The 14136-nt window shown below is 46.9% G+C and overlaps 1 protein-coding gene across 1 annotated transcript in view; it reads right to left on the bottom strand.

Annotated features, from left to right (window-relative positions):
• PIK3C2B (phosphatidylinositol-4-phosphate 3-kinase catalytic subunit type 2 beta) overlaps positions 1 to 14136 on the bottom strand; it is a 311550-nt gene that overhangs the window by 283371 nt on the left and 14043 nt on the right. Inside the window, 1 exon segment of the mRNA XM_018567816.1 lies at positions 3816 to 3938. Within this exon segment, the coding sequence (XP_018423318.1) occupies positions 3816 to 3938 (123 nt within the window).

The following is a 14136-nucleotide window of genomic DNA, read 5'->3' as shown; positions in this document are numbered from 1 at the left end:
AACAACAATACAATATCAACCCTCTAGAAGCTTAGACCCAAACTCCCAACCAATTGTCAGAGCACCCCCAGTTAGAAGTGTCCCAGTGTGGGGATAAAAAACACCCCAAAACTACCAAAAAGAAAAAAGGTGACGGGCTAAACTAAAAAACAGCCAGTTCCAAGTGTAGTGAAGAACTCGTTGCCTCCTTATGGAAGCTAGGCCAACCGCATAACGTTTATGGCAACTTCTGGGCCTTGATGAGTGTTGCAGCAGCACTCCCCGGTCCCCACGTAATGGACTCCTGACATGTAGAAAACCATATTGGGCTTACCGGACAGTCACAGAGGTAGGTGGGATGGGTGGACCAGGCAAGTGAGCCATACCAGAAGGAGCTCCTCTATCGCAACGCATCCAGCCAGTCTCCCGCCTGCGTCGGGGTGTCGAAGAAGTGAGCCTTGCCTGCATGTTGGATACGAAGTTTGCTCGGATAGAACATGCCATACTGTATTCCCTTCTCCCGGAGCCTGCGTCTCACGTCCACGAACGACCTCCTGCGTTTCTGGATCTCTGCAGAAAAATCAGGGAAGAACCGGAGTTGCGCATTCCCACAGCACAATTCAGGAGACTTACGAGCTGCAGCCAGGATCCTGTCTCGGTCTCTGTAATTCAGGAGACGGGCCAAGAAGGGACGCGGGTGGGCCCCCGGCAGGGCTCTGCCCGTGGGCATCCTGTGCGCCCGCTCCACCACAAACGTAGGAGGCAATGTGTCCATAGCCAGAACACGTTTGAACAGTTGTTCAGCAAACTGAACCGCATCTGTACCCTCCTCGCCCTCTGGGATTCCCACAATGCGCACATTATTCCGCCGCATGCGGTTTTCAGCATCATCCACTTTTGCAGCCAGCGCCCGCACGGTATGTTGCAAATCCGTAAGCGTGGCGGTATGTCCCTGCACTTCATCCTCCACATGCGACACCCTCGTCTCAGCAGTAGTGAGGCGCGTGCGGATTTTATCCAGGTCATGGCGGATTAGGGTGCATTCCGCCGCCAGGTGGTCAATCTTGGCCGTAAGGGTAACCTGGCACCCCTCTATTGCTGCCAGGATCGCGGAGGTCCCCGCTCCTTCCGGGGATTGCGACCTCGTGTCCCCAGAGTTAGAGATCCGGGACGGCTCACCACTCACCCCCTCCACGCCGGCTCCCTCCATGTCCAGCAGCGGCAGGAGAGGCCCAGGAACGAGCACAGGGGAATCTAAGATGGCGCCGGCCTTCCCCTTACCCGTGCCATTCGCGTTCCGGGTGGATTTCCTCTGTGAAGCGGCACGTCTGCGGGACTTGGCGGACATAGATCTGCTCCCCAGTGAGTCCCACACAGGATAGAGGGGCAAGTGCTGCCAGGTAGAGCGGTAGGCAGGAGAAAAGCAGGATGTTACGAGCAGAGGCAACGGAGCTTCACGAGACACGTGCACTCAGGCTCACATCGCGGCCACGCCCCCTTCACTTGAGTCTTTAACTAAGTATTTGTTTTCAGCATTGCCCCACCATTATCATGAAATACGAAAAAAGACCCCTATAATGTTGCCAATTCATACTAGACCTAATATACAAAATATATATGTCGAAGCTATAACAATCAACTCTGCATTATATTCCTTACTAAACAAATAGATTCATATTCTATTATCTAAGAATAGCCGTAGTGTGCGGGAAACGTTTCTCCCCCCCAAGGTGTGACATCCCTGTGTGTCCTTTTCTATGTTTCATTTACGTACACATACTATATTGATGATGCCCAATAATCCCAATATGGGACGTGTCTGTTTTGTTTCACTCAAGCCCCCAATGAATCTTTTGTTTTCAACATTGCTGCATTGATATCACTGCATAAATAAAAAGTCCCTTATATGGTGGTCAAGTCATACCAGACCTAATATACAAAAAACATATGTCAAAGCTATGACAATCAACTCTGCATCATATAATAATCTTCACTAAATAAATATGTTGCCCATCCTTTTACATATAAGCTGTTGTTATGCATTTTTAGGGTATCTGCTCTCACCCGTGAGACTTTATTGTGTTTGAAATATGCTCTTCACCATATATTTCTGTTAGTATATTGCCACTATATTGTTACATCACTGGTCGGCCATTACAAGATTAATATCTTCCGGATCACGGACCTTTTCTATCTTCCTTGGGCCTCTGGGGCTTTCCCCAATGTGTTTCCCAGTCTCTGCGGGCTTGCCCGTTCTTTATGAATGACCAGCGACGTCACACTCCCGGCCCCTCCCATCGACATCTGTTATTTACGAACTACAGCTGCGTTAACCCGCCCATCGCTTCTGATTGGCTGATGGGCGGTCCCACTGAGAGATCATGTGATCTCTCATGTCAGACGCCGCTTTATAAGCCCACACGGGACCGCTGATGTCTTCAGTGCAGGGCTGGCAACGGCCCTACGAACATCAGCGGTGTTAGGTGGAGGATCTTCCCCCTCAGCTGCCCTGGACCCTATATCTTCTCATGTGGACACTCCTCCATCCTCTTTTTATGGGTAAGAGAAGGATCCATACAGTCCTTTCACTCCTTGTTAAGCTCCCTCTCACAGATGTCAGCTTGCATCCCCCTTCCGCCTGTTGTTTTTCAACACTTCCTCTACTAGCAATCTGGTGCACCCCTTGGTGGTCATTCTCTTCACTCCCTGTTGATATTTTTTTTTCACTCCATTGACATATATCATGACCTTTGGCCTCAGCTCAAAATGTAATCCTAACAACCAAATTATTATGAATATTGATCATTCATTTGATATGTGGGCCAGAGTTTGGGCATCATATAAATACCTGGGTTCACACAATTGGGTTATTAATAATATGTGATTCATATATATATATATATATCATACCTTTTTATATACACCTCCATTTTTACCTATAGTGTCCAGGCCCGCTTTGGCTGTGATCGTTCCATCCTCCTCCACCCTGGGCTCACATGCCCTTGGCCCGCTATATGCCATTGCTAAGCACTTGCTGACCTCACACTGAAGGGGGTAAGACTTATCTGGCACTACCCAGTGTCATTTTGATATTTACAATTTTAATTAATTTTTGGTTGATTACTTATATTTTGTTTCTATATAACCTCTAGACTACCTCTCCCCTCTCCTGAAGAAGCGCCCCCATTGGTGCGAAACGCGTTGAGATTACGAGCATACAGGCAGTGCCTTTCTAGCATTGCAAGCAACATATCACCCCCATCAGCTTCACCCTTTCCACTTGAGATACATTCTATTAATACCTGTCTCATATTGAGTTGCCTTGTTATTATGTTATTATGATGTTATTTCCTCACATGTATGAGATTATGATCATTTAGGCAAAAATCTCAATTGTGGTGTATAGGGGGTGATAGGAGGTATATCTTTTCCCCTGAGGTATATGCTTCTTATTTTTATCCTTTCCTGCATATTTAATGCTTTTATTATATATTGTTCAATAAATGTATACTTTTTATACTTCTATGAGACTGATGTTTATTGGACTTGTTCTTTCTGGAGCCACCAAAAAACCCCATCTTTTTCTATCCCTCTTCTTTTTTGAAACAAATTTACCAGGGGTTGGTCTCCAGAAAGCAGGGATCTGTGCATCACAAAACAGTTTTGCTTGGATAATTCTACAGTTTAAATACAAACCCTGTTTTTAAAAAAAAATGCATTCAGAGGCTGTCTATTTCACTGACTTTTCCTGGTTTATTAAGCCTGACTATCAAGCACATTGAAAGTTATCTTGCGTAAACTGAAAAATTAAAAGAGAAAAACAAGGGAGTACTTACATTTGGTCCCAAACAATTAGATGGAACAAGTATTTGTAAACATGGATCTTGCGTGTCAGCTGAGGACTGCACAGCTGCTTTCCACCATGGCTCAGAGAACAAGACACAAAAAAATCCTCATACCTGCAACAACAAAAAAATATGGTAAGGATCAGATAAGGAAAGCAGCAGAGCAAGGGAAACTTTTCCGGTTATTTGAGTTTATGTATGATCACTGAAAACATTCATGACACCGTGAGAGACTGTTTACTTAGCAAAGTGAATGTTCGCCATGTAAAGTGTATATACACTTAGGTAAAGCGGTCTTTACCTAATTTGTGTCTGTCAACACAGTTTTACCTTATTCAATAAGCTAAGTGACCATTGACTTTGTAAAGTAAACATGCAAAAGGTTTGATGTTTTAGTGATAATTATCATTGCCCAACTTAAGTTATTAGAGATGCAAGCGTGCAAAACCCATTCGATAACTTCTTTAGGCTTTATGCAATTTTTAAAATGTTCTGAAAAGCAATCACTTATTTATACAGTGTTGCAAACAGTTGTAAAGGGTCAGTTTATATAGAGATCCGATTTTAAAAGTGTTATTGGGGTAACTGACTCAGAGTTAAGAGGCACAATTTCCTACATTATTGTAAGTTGGCGACAGGGAAAGAAAGTGAAGATTTCTCTTGAAATAGTCTAGAGGGAAATAAAATGTCAGAAATCCAATTAAAATTATAGTAACCCATAAAAGGCATGTCCCTATTAAGATCACAAGCTAAAGTTTTACATTTTTTGTATGAATTTACATTCCCATTTCAAATTTTCTTTCTGTAGTTCACCAGAAGTACAATAATCCTGAGATCACTTATACCTCAGCCTCTGCTTTGTTGGTGCAGGGCCATCTCCCAACATAACGTCTCGTAGGGCATTTTGTGCACATTATTAGGCATACCACATTTGAGGATTTGGAGCGAAATGTATCCTGTATGCTGTATTCCTGAGGTGTTCCTGGTACTGATACCCATAGGTGACGTGGATATGTATGGAGGTTTAATCTATTCTGAATGCTGAGAGGATGTTCCAATTTGAACTGGCTGGTTAGGAAACCTCTCACAATTAGCTTTTTTAAAATGGGTGGTTATTCATATGCTAAGACATGCCGTTTTTTTTGTCTTTGTGCCATAGAGGCAGGATATCTTTAGTGATTTTTTTTTTTTTAGAACTCCCAGGCATGGGTTTTTAGTGACCACCAACTGGACCAGATTTTTCTTTTCAATCTGTTTATAATATAAAAGGCTGGTTTGTGGAATGCTTGTTGCTTTTCTGATATGTGTATTGGTTGTCAATGGATTACTATATATATACTAGTTTAATTAAATCTATCCTGAGGTGTTCTAATTGTCTCTGGTTTTCCATTAGTATGACTTATAGCTGACAGATTCCTTTATGTGTGTCGGGTCCCGTTCCGGGCAGGTCAGGTTCCGGTCCGGGTGGCTCGTCAGCCATGTCAGGTGCCGTCCCGCGGGACATACCGTGTCCCGATCCAGGCCACTGTGCAGAGACATGCACGAAGGGGGCGTTCCGTCGGCGCTGCTGGGCCACGCAGTCGCGGGTGCCCTGTGACCCGGCGGGGTCCGCCCCGCACGGCGTGACGTCAGGATACTGCGCGGGTGACGTCATCACATTGGCGCACGCGCAGTACAATGTCTCAGCCTATTTAAAGCCCCACAGGACTGGGATTCATTGCTGAGTGATTGCTAGTCAGCACCAGTCATCCGTGATCTGCTCCTGTGTTGTTCCTGAATACCTGACTACCTGGCTTCCTTCTTGACGTTCCCTTTGGATTATCCCTCTGTACTTCGCTGTCCGCCTAATACTGACCCGGCTTGTCCCTCGACTATTCTCTGGATCCTGTCTGGTACTTCGATGTCCGCCTAATATTGACCCGGCTTGTCTTCACTACCTCTGCACGGCTGCCTACTCTGCTCCACTACCATCAACTGCAGATACCTGGAAACCGTGATCCGGCACCCATGCACCCCCCTGCCTGAGCACACTGTCTTTACTCCAGTGGTCATCAGACAGGGTTGCAAGGGAGGTCCTCCTCATCACATCGGGCCCACACCTCGGACCTAACAGAATCACTCAGCCAATTAGTGGGCCCGAAGGGAGGCCTTCATGGAGGAACTCTGCCAGCAAATTGCCTCCCTTACCCAGACGGTACAGGGACTCCAGGACGGCTACTTTCAGTTAGAAGGCCTGTTGTGGAAATTTTACTAGGATGTGTTTTTAGTGTATTGTAATGTTTTGTCATTAGTCTCTCAGTGTCTAGGTAAATAGACGCTGGAGGTTAATCTATTGGAGGAGATATCTTATGCGTGGCGGAGCAGTGTCTTCTTGGCGAATGTATGGACGCCGGCTGGGGCCCCCCATGCAATGCATGGATTTATTGGCTTGCGTGGATACATTTGTTTGGAACACAGTATATGAAAGGAACGTGCGTTTGTTCTCTCTGGTGTGCCTGATCAACACGCTTGAGATAATATAACGTTATCCCTGTGAATGAGCGCGCATGAGAATCCTAGTAACGTTATGTGGCATTGATCACTCAGCAACGCTGGATGAAGTCACTCCGGTGGTCATAGATTGTTCTACTACATGTGTTTTGTTAGTTGGCTCCTGTTCACTTCCTGTCTGTCCCACTTCCTGGTTTGCTGGTTGTTGAAATCATCTGTTGGTTTGCCATCACTTCCTGTCTCGCTGTTGAGACACCCCTTCCTGTCTGACATCACTTCCTGTTGGGCAGGTATAAACAATAAACATACCTGCGCTCAGGTCTCTTAGCATGGGATTTAACGAACAAGCAGCATCTGTCTCCTGACTCTACATGACTCTATAGAAGGGGATACTTCCAGTCCTTGCATAAAAGAGTGTAGTACAATGGGGGAAATTCTTTGCGTTTGCGCAGCTTAATGCGACATGGATTTGTGCGTTGAACCAAGTGAATTTCCATAACAGGCCGGCTGGAATCCATGGCTCAGGGCACCTGTTCGGCAGCACCAACCCCGCCACCAGTTGCTCCAGCCGAGGCAGCTCCAGTACCACTGGCCGCAGCCGCCATGGCACCACCTCCAGAACCTCGTGTGCCGACACCAGAGAAATTTTCCGGGGATCGAAGCAAGTTTCGGGCTTTTCGGAACGCATGCCAGCTTTTTTACTGCAACCACGTACCTTCGTCACGGAACAAACCAAGGTGGGGTTTATCATCGTCCTTCTGCTGAATGAACCTCAAGCCTGGGCTCATCGTCTCCTGGAACTATCTGACCCACTCCTGGAATCCTCCAAAGAATTCATGGACGCCATGGCATTACTATATGATGATCCTCATCGATCCTCCTCTGCAGAGACTGTTCTAGTCACTTCGCCAGGGTCGCCGGCCAGTAGAGGACTATGTGGCGGAACTTAAGATGGGGTTCAGATACCAATTGGAACCAGGCAGCACTCCGCCACCAGTTTCGCCTAGGGCTATCTGAGACCCTGAAAGATGAATTGGCCCGCGTTGGAGTGCCCGAGGTTCTTGATGAACTCATCCTGCTTGCTATCCGAATCGACCGACGCCTGAGAGAACGGAGGATAGAAAGGGCTGGCCAGCCCCGACCCACCTGGATGCTGCCACGGGTCCCTACGCCTCTGCCAACCTTTGGGTCCAACCACCGACGCGCACCATCAGGAGGGTTTGCCGAACCTCCAGAACCCATGCAGATAGGGGTGCTGCGGGCTCTGCTCACCCCTGGGGAGAAGGAACGACGACGTCAGCTGGATTTATGCCTGTACTGCGGCGGCTCGGGTCATTATGCACGGAACTGTCCCACCAAGAACCGTAAGTGCCCATGCGCTAATTCCATGTCTGAACCTAGGGTGATGCGGATCTCATCTCATCTTGTCATTCCTGTGTCGTTACAGCTGCCAGGGAGAATTCTTTATACTCAGGCCATCCTTGATTCGGGGGCATGCAGCTGCTTCCTGGATCACAGATTCGCACTCCAGCATCAAATTCCCTTACAAACCAAACTCCAGGAATTAATCGTTCACCTGGCAGACGGCAATCCTCCCAGTTCTGGACCTGTTACCCAGGAAACCATCCCCATTCCTACAACGATTGCTCCCGGACATCACGAGCTCCTCCGTTTAGATGTCATCTCATCACCTCTGTCTCCCATCATCCTGGGAATACCATGGCTCCAGGCTCATAACCCATACATCAATTGGGATTCCGGAACCGTCGCCTTTACTTTGGCCTACTGTAAACAGTACTGTACCCATTCAAGTGGGTCCCAGAGCCTATCCCTCTGCCAGCCAGCCCCAGACCCCGAGCTTTGTCAGGGGGTTCCCCATGTTTACCACCACTTCCTTGATGTCTTTGACAAGCAGAAGGCAGATACACTTCCACCACATCGGTCTTATGACTGCCCCATCGACCTGCTGCCAGGCGCAGCGATTCCCTTCGGACCCATCTTTCCTCTTTCAGAACCTGAGCTGGACACTATCAAGGAATACATTGAGGACAACCTAAAGAAAGGCTTTATTCGCCCCTCCACGTCCCCGGCTGGAGCCGGAATCTTCTTCGTAGAAAAGAAAGACCACACCCTGCGTCCCTGCGTGGACTACCGGGAGCTGAACAACATCACCATTTAAAACCGCTACCCCCTTCCATTGATTCCTGAGCTGTTCCAGCGACTCCGTTCCGCAACAGTGTTCACCAAACTCGATCTGCGGGGTGCCTACAATCTTGTTCGGATCCGGGAGGGAGACGAGTGGAAAACGGCCTTTCCGTACTCGATTCGGGCATTACGAGTACCTTGTCATGCCCTTCGGGCTATGTAATGCCCCGGCCACCTTCCAACACTTGGTGAACGACGTCTTCCAAGATGTTCTGGATCTCTTTATCATAGTCTACCTTGACGACATCCTCATTTTCTCGACTTCCCTGAAACTCCATCGCCACCATGTGGAACAAGTCCTCTGTCGTCTTCGACAACATGGATTATATGTCAAAGCCGAGAAGTGTGAGTTTGAATGTTCCTCGATCCAGTTCCTAGGGCTGGTTATCTCAGCTGGTGGCATCTCCATGGATCCCCAGAAGATATCCGCCATTCTGGACTGGCCTCCACCCACGGACCGAAAGGGCGCACAGCGCTTTGTTGGCTTCGCCAACTTTTACCGGAAGTTTATTCGGGACTTCTCCAAGATCATTCTGCCCATCACGCAGTTAACCAAGAAATTGAGTTGTTTCCAATGGTACCAGGGTGCCCAGTGGGCCTTCGAACAGCTCAAGCAACAGTTCACGTCCGCCCCAGTCCTGAGACATCCTGCTCCTGTGTTGTTCCTGAATACCTGACTACCTGGCTTCCTTCTTGACGTTCCCTTTGGATTGTCCCTCTGTACTTCGCTGTCCACCTAATACTGACCCGGCTTGTCCCTCGACTATTCTCTGGATCCTGTCTGGTACTTCGCTGTCCACCTAATATTGACCTGGCTTGTCTTCACTACCTCTGCACGGCTGCCTACTCTGCTCCACTACCATCAACTGCAGATACCTGGAAACCGTGATCAGGCACCCGTGCACCCCCCGCCTGAGCACACTGTCTTCACTCCAGTGGTCATCAGACGGGGTTGCAAGGGAGGTCCTCCTCATCACATCGGGCCCACACCTCGGACCTAACAATGTGCCTGGAATGGAAATTGCTCTGCATCAGCTATTTCAAATGGTCTGTGTGTTTTGGTAACTGGATGGATATTTGAAAACAGTTTCCTTTTAATATGTATTGTAGTGTTCTAGAAGTTTATTTCTTTTTTGTGAGTGGTTAAGGTTTTGGGGTAGAAGTTATTGTATTTCGGGTGAAATTGGGAAACCACTTCAATTGTAGTGCAGATAATTAGAATATCACCAATGTAGCAAAATAAGGCGATGGGTTTTATGGAGCGTGTACACGTGTATTTCCACATCTATTTTATTCATGATAATATTTGCATTAGGAGGGACAACTATAACCTACTGCAATTGTGTGTAAAATCTGTGCTTTTGGTGTTTCCTTTCAATGCAATGTGTCAGCAGCAGTGAAAACAAGTGAATCCTAAAGTCACTCTTTACAATCTCAAGACAAAGTCACTGCGCTAAAAAACTTACAACTTATACATACATATACAAAAACAAGTCTTCATGACGAAACATTTCAAGAAGGAGCTAATGTCATCAAGCTGATCACTGGGGGAGAAGCTGTTTGCCAGTGGAGGAATTATACAGCTCTGCCTATTAAGCCTTGAATGTAAGTTTTTAAAGAATCTATGATTAAAAGTTTTTAAAGATTTCACACTATGTGGCGTCTACATTTTTTTTCCATGGGGCACTGAATGAACTACAAGGAGAAATGTGCGGAGGAGGCTAATATTGGCCATTTAGAAGGTGGATTGACAGGAATTGGAACAACTTGAACCCACTAACAGTTTTTTTTTTTAAAAACAGCAAACTGAAAGGAGATATTGACTGCAAAGGAGTTTGCCATCAGCTGTCCTGGGAGAGCGGCTCGCTAAGGATTTGAATCTGAGTGCAGTTTGACCATTTAATAGTGGTCAAAGGAGTCTGGTGAGTGTATTGATTACACAGAAACACTAGGGATATCACACTAAGAAATACCTTTTTGAAATGTTGAACATTTGAACTTTATATATTGCTGACATATCCTCTTAAAGAGCCCTTTTTTTTTTTGTTTGAGACCACTTTGTGGAGTTGCATATGCAGTTTCGAGATTGTATTGAATTTAACTATAGGGGAGGTCGCATATTATGTTGGGGCTATCACTAGGCACTTTATTGTTTTTGTATATTTATGTATAAGTTGTAAGTTTTTTTTTTAGCGCAGTGACTTTCTCTTGAAACTATAACCTACTGCCACTCCCATTTGCTGTAAGAAGGGCCGCCAATAGAAATCATGGGGGCCCCGTAAACACTACATGAAAGGGCCGGCCCTACTGGTCAACCTATCCGCATAACATTTGGAATAAAAACTCAAGGTGAAAAAAAATCTAGCTTCAAATACTTTTTACAGTTGTGTGAAAAAGAAAGTACAGCCTCTTTGAAAACACATCAAGACATAATAAAAATCATCTAATCCTTAGCAGGTCTTAAAATTAGGTAAATAGAACCTCAGATGACATATTACACACCATTATTTAGGAGGCTAAGGGTGCATGTACATTGTGCGAATTTTCAGCCGCTTCTTATTGAACCGGTCAAAATTTGCAGTGTGTGCCACTGTCAGCACACTTTTGTCCGGCATCCCTCGATCAGCTGATCGAAGGAGCTGGCTAGAAAATCTAGGTATGACCAGAGCCGGCAGCTAATGAGTTGGCTCTGGTCAGGTTCAGAATACCATTGCAAACAGCGGGATCTATTTTTTTCGTTTAGCCCATGGGTAGAATGGAAAAAAAGAACAGTGTATGGCCAGCCTAAGTGGCAGCCAGATGCTGCTAATCAAATGCCCTTGATTGATCATCAGCAAGTGTGACCACCTCTATAAAACAAAAAGTTTTAGCAGTTCACTGGTCTGGAGCATTCAGTTGTGTGCTAACACAATGCCAAGCCAAGAAGGAAAGACATCAGCAATAATCTTAGAGAAGTAATTGTTGCTGCCCATCAATCTGGGAAGGGTTATAAGGCAATTTCCAAACAATTTAAAGTCCATCATACCACAGTGAGGAAGTTTATTCACAAGTGAAAAACATTGAAGACAGTTGCCAGTCTTCCCAGGAGTGGACGTCCCAGCAAATTCACCCGGGGTCAGACTGTATAATGCTCAGAGAAAAAAACCTAAGAGTTACATCTCAGACTCCACAGGCCTCAGCATGTTAAAGTTCAGAAGGAGAAAGCCTCTTCTCTCTAAAAAGAACATGGTTGCATGACTTAGATGTGCAAAGTTCTAAGCGTCTGAAAAACAAAAACAAATGACTTCTGGAACAATGTTCTTTTGAGACCAAAGTGGAGATGTTTAGCCATAATGCACAGTGCCACATTTGGTGAAAACCAAACACAGCACATAACCACAAACACCTAATGCCACACATCAAACATGGTGGTAGAGGGGTGATTTGGGCTTGTTTTGCAGCCACATGACCTGGACACCTTGCAGTCATTAAGTCGACCATGAACTCCTCTGTATACCAAAGTATTCTAGAGTCAGAGTCAAAGAAAAAAACTCTAGAGTCAACAAGGTCATCGTCTGACAGCTAAAGCTTGGCCGAAACTGGGTCATGTAACAGGCCAATGATCCCAAGCACACCAGCAAATCTACAACCACATAGCTGAAAAATAAAAGAATCAAGGTGCAGCAATAATAATCTCTCCCCAGCCAACAATAATCCCCCCACAGCAATAATACATTATGTAGAAATCTGTGTGGCCCTCCTGTAGTCTGCTGTAGTGTGTGGTGTTTGATAGCTGCCTGTGTGCTCCCTCTATTAAGTCACTGTTTTTCATTATGATTATGGCAACCTTTTTTTATTTTTATTTCCACACCCCTGCAGCCCTTTACAAATCAATGTTTCCACATTTGTGCTACCTACAGCACCTTTAAAAATTGTGAGTACAAAAATCCTATTTTCTCTTCCGTTCATTGAAGGACACAGGCAACAGATCGTAGATCCTGTACTGTAGGGACGTCACCAAGCAGTAACACACAGAGGGATGGGCAAAACAACCAAAATTCCCAAAAGACCCCTCAAAGAGCCGTCTGCAACACTTTGCGCCCCAACCCAGCATCCGCCGATGCCGAAACATCCACCTTATAAAACTTGATAAAGGTGTGAATGGAAGACCAAGTATCAGCCTTACAAAGCTGAGACACCGAGGCACCATGGTGAAAGGACCAAGGTGCTAGTAGAATGGGCAGTGACAGAAAAGGGAGGCTCGCGCCCCTTAAAGGAGAACTATGGGGTCAGTGTTTTTCCCCATAGTTCTCCTTAGGGTAACGGGAGGACACAAACTAGCGTCCTCCCGTTACCCTAAGCTCAGTATACCGCGAGCTACAGCTCGCGGTATACTGAGACGCCGCAGCCGGAGCGGATCCTGACTTAGACGTCAGGATCCGCCCAGCTGTGTGAGTGACAGCTGGCTCTGCCTATCTAGAGGCAGAGCCAGCTGTACCCGCCCCCTCCCCTGTCCGTTCCGACAGTCAGCGCTGGCAGATCGGAGCGGGAAATCCAGCCCCTCCCCCTGTCACGGCAGAGAGCCGTGACAGGATCAAGAGGTGAGCGAACCCGGTATGTGTTCGCTCACCTCCCGATCTACTGAGCCGACCTGTGACAGTCTTATTGTCACAGGTCGGCTAGAACTATGAGGTGAGTGGAAATCACTCATCTCATAGTTCTCCTTTAACGACGTACGCCTGAACAACATGACAAATCTAACATGGAAATGGTAGCCGCTAACAAACAATGAATCTGACTCACGGAAAGAAGCAGTCGTTACCAGATAAACACGAAGAGCGCGAACCACATCCAAACAGTGCAGCGCTCTTTCCTTCGGGGCTTCGGGGACAGAGAAGGCAAGACCATGTGGTCATTCAGATGGAACGCCGACACAACCTTAGGCAGGAAGGCCGGTCGAGGACGTAGAACAGCCTTGTCCCTATGGGGCCGACGCCAGGCCGAAAGGCAGTGCCTGGCTTGAAGAAGCAGTGAAGAAAACGAGGAAAAGACAACATTTCCAGAGATAATTTTTTTTTAGCTCCTTACTCCTGACGCTAAGCAAAAAACTGGAGGCTTGTCAGCAGAGGGGGGGGGGGGGGGGGGGGGGTTTGGCCACCGCCCCTAGGCTGTCTTTGTCTTTTGTGTGCCTAGCATCCTTCTCCTGCAGGTGGCGATATACCCTACAGCAGGCCTCAAAATTTTCAGCGAGTGAAAATTGCATGGGGGTGAGTGGAATCTCATTGAGGTGCGCCGCCGGCGGGACCAGGGATGGAACACTACCGCCGCGGCGATTGCTCGCTTCTGTTCTCTCTTCTAACCGGCCACTGAGGCTACACAGTGTCGGAGAAGGAGAAGAGAGAACAGAAGTGAACGATCGCAGCAGCGGTAGTGTCCCATCTCTGGTCCAGCCGGCAGCGCACCTTGATGACATACAGTTCTGTCTTCTGCAGCTTCCTCCGCCCACCTGCCAGGCTTCCTCCGCCCAGCTTCCAGGCTGGGAGGAAGACTGCAGAGACAGTGAGAACGGCCATCCAGAAAGTTATGCAGCAGGGGAAAAGAAGATACACAGAGGATCTCTGCACTGCCCTCCAACCCC

Source organism: Nanorana parkeri, unplaced genomic scaffold, assembly GCF_000935625.1.
Source record: "Nanorana parkeri isolate BGI_ZX_2015 unplaced genomic scaffold, ASM93562v1 scaffold1098, whole genome shotgun sequence".
Classification (NCBI taxonomy): Eukaryota; Metazoa; Chordata; class Amphibia; order Anura; family Dicroglossidae; genus Nanorana; species Nanorana parkeri.
Note: the sequence above shows the minus strand (reverse complement) of the source record. Positions and strands in the feature narration are given on the sequence as shown.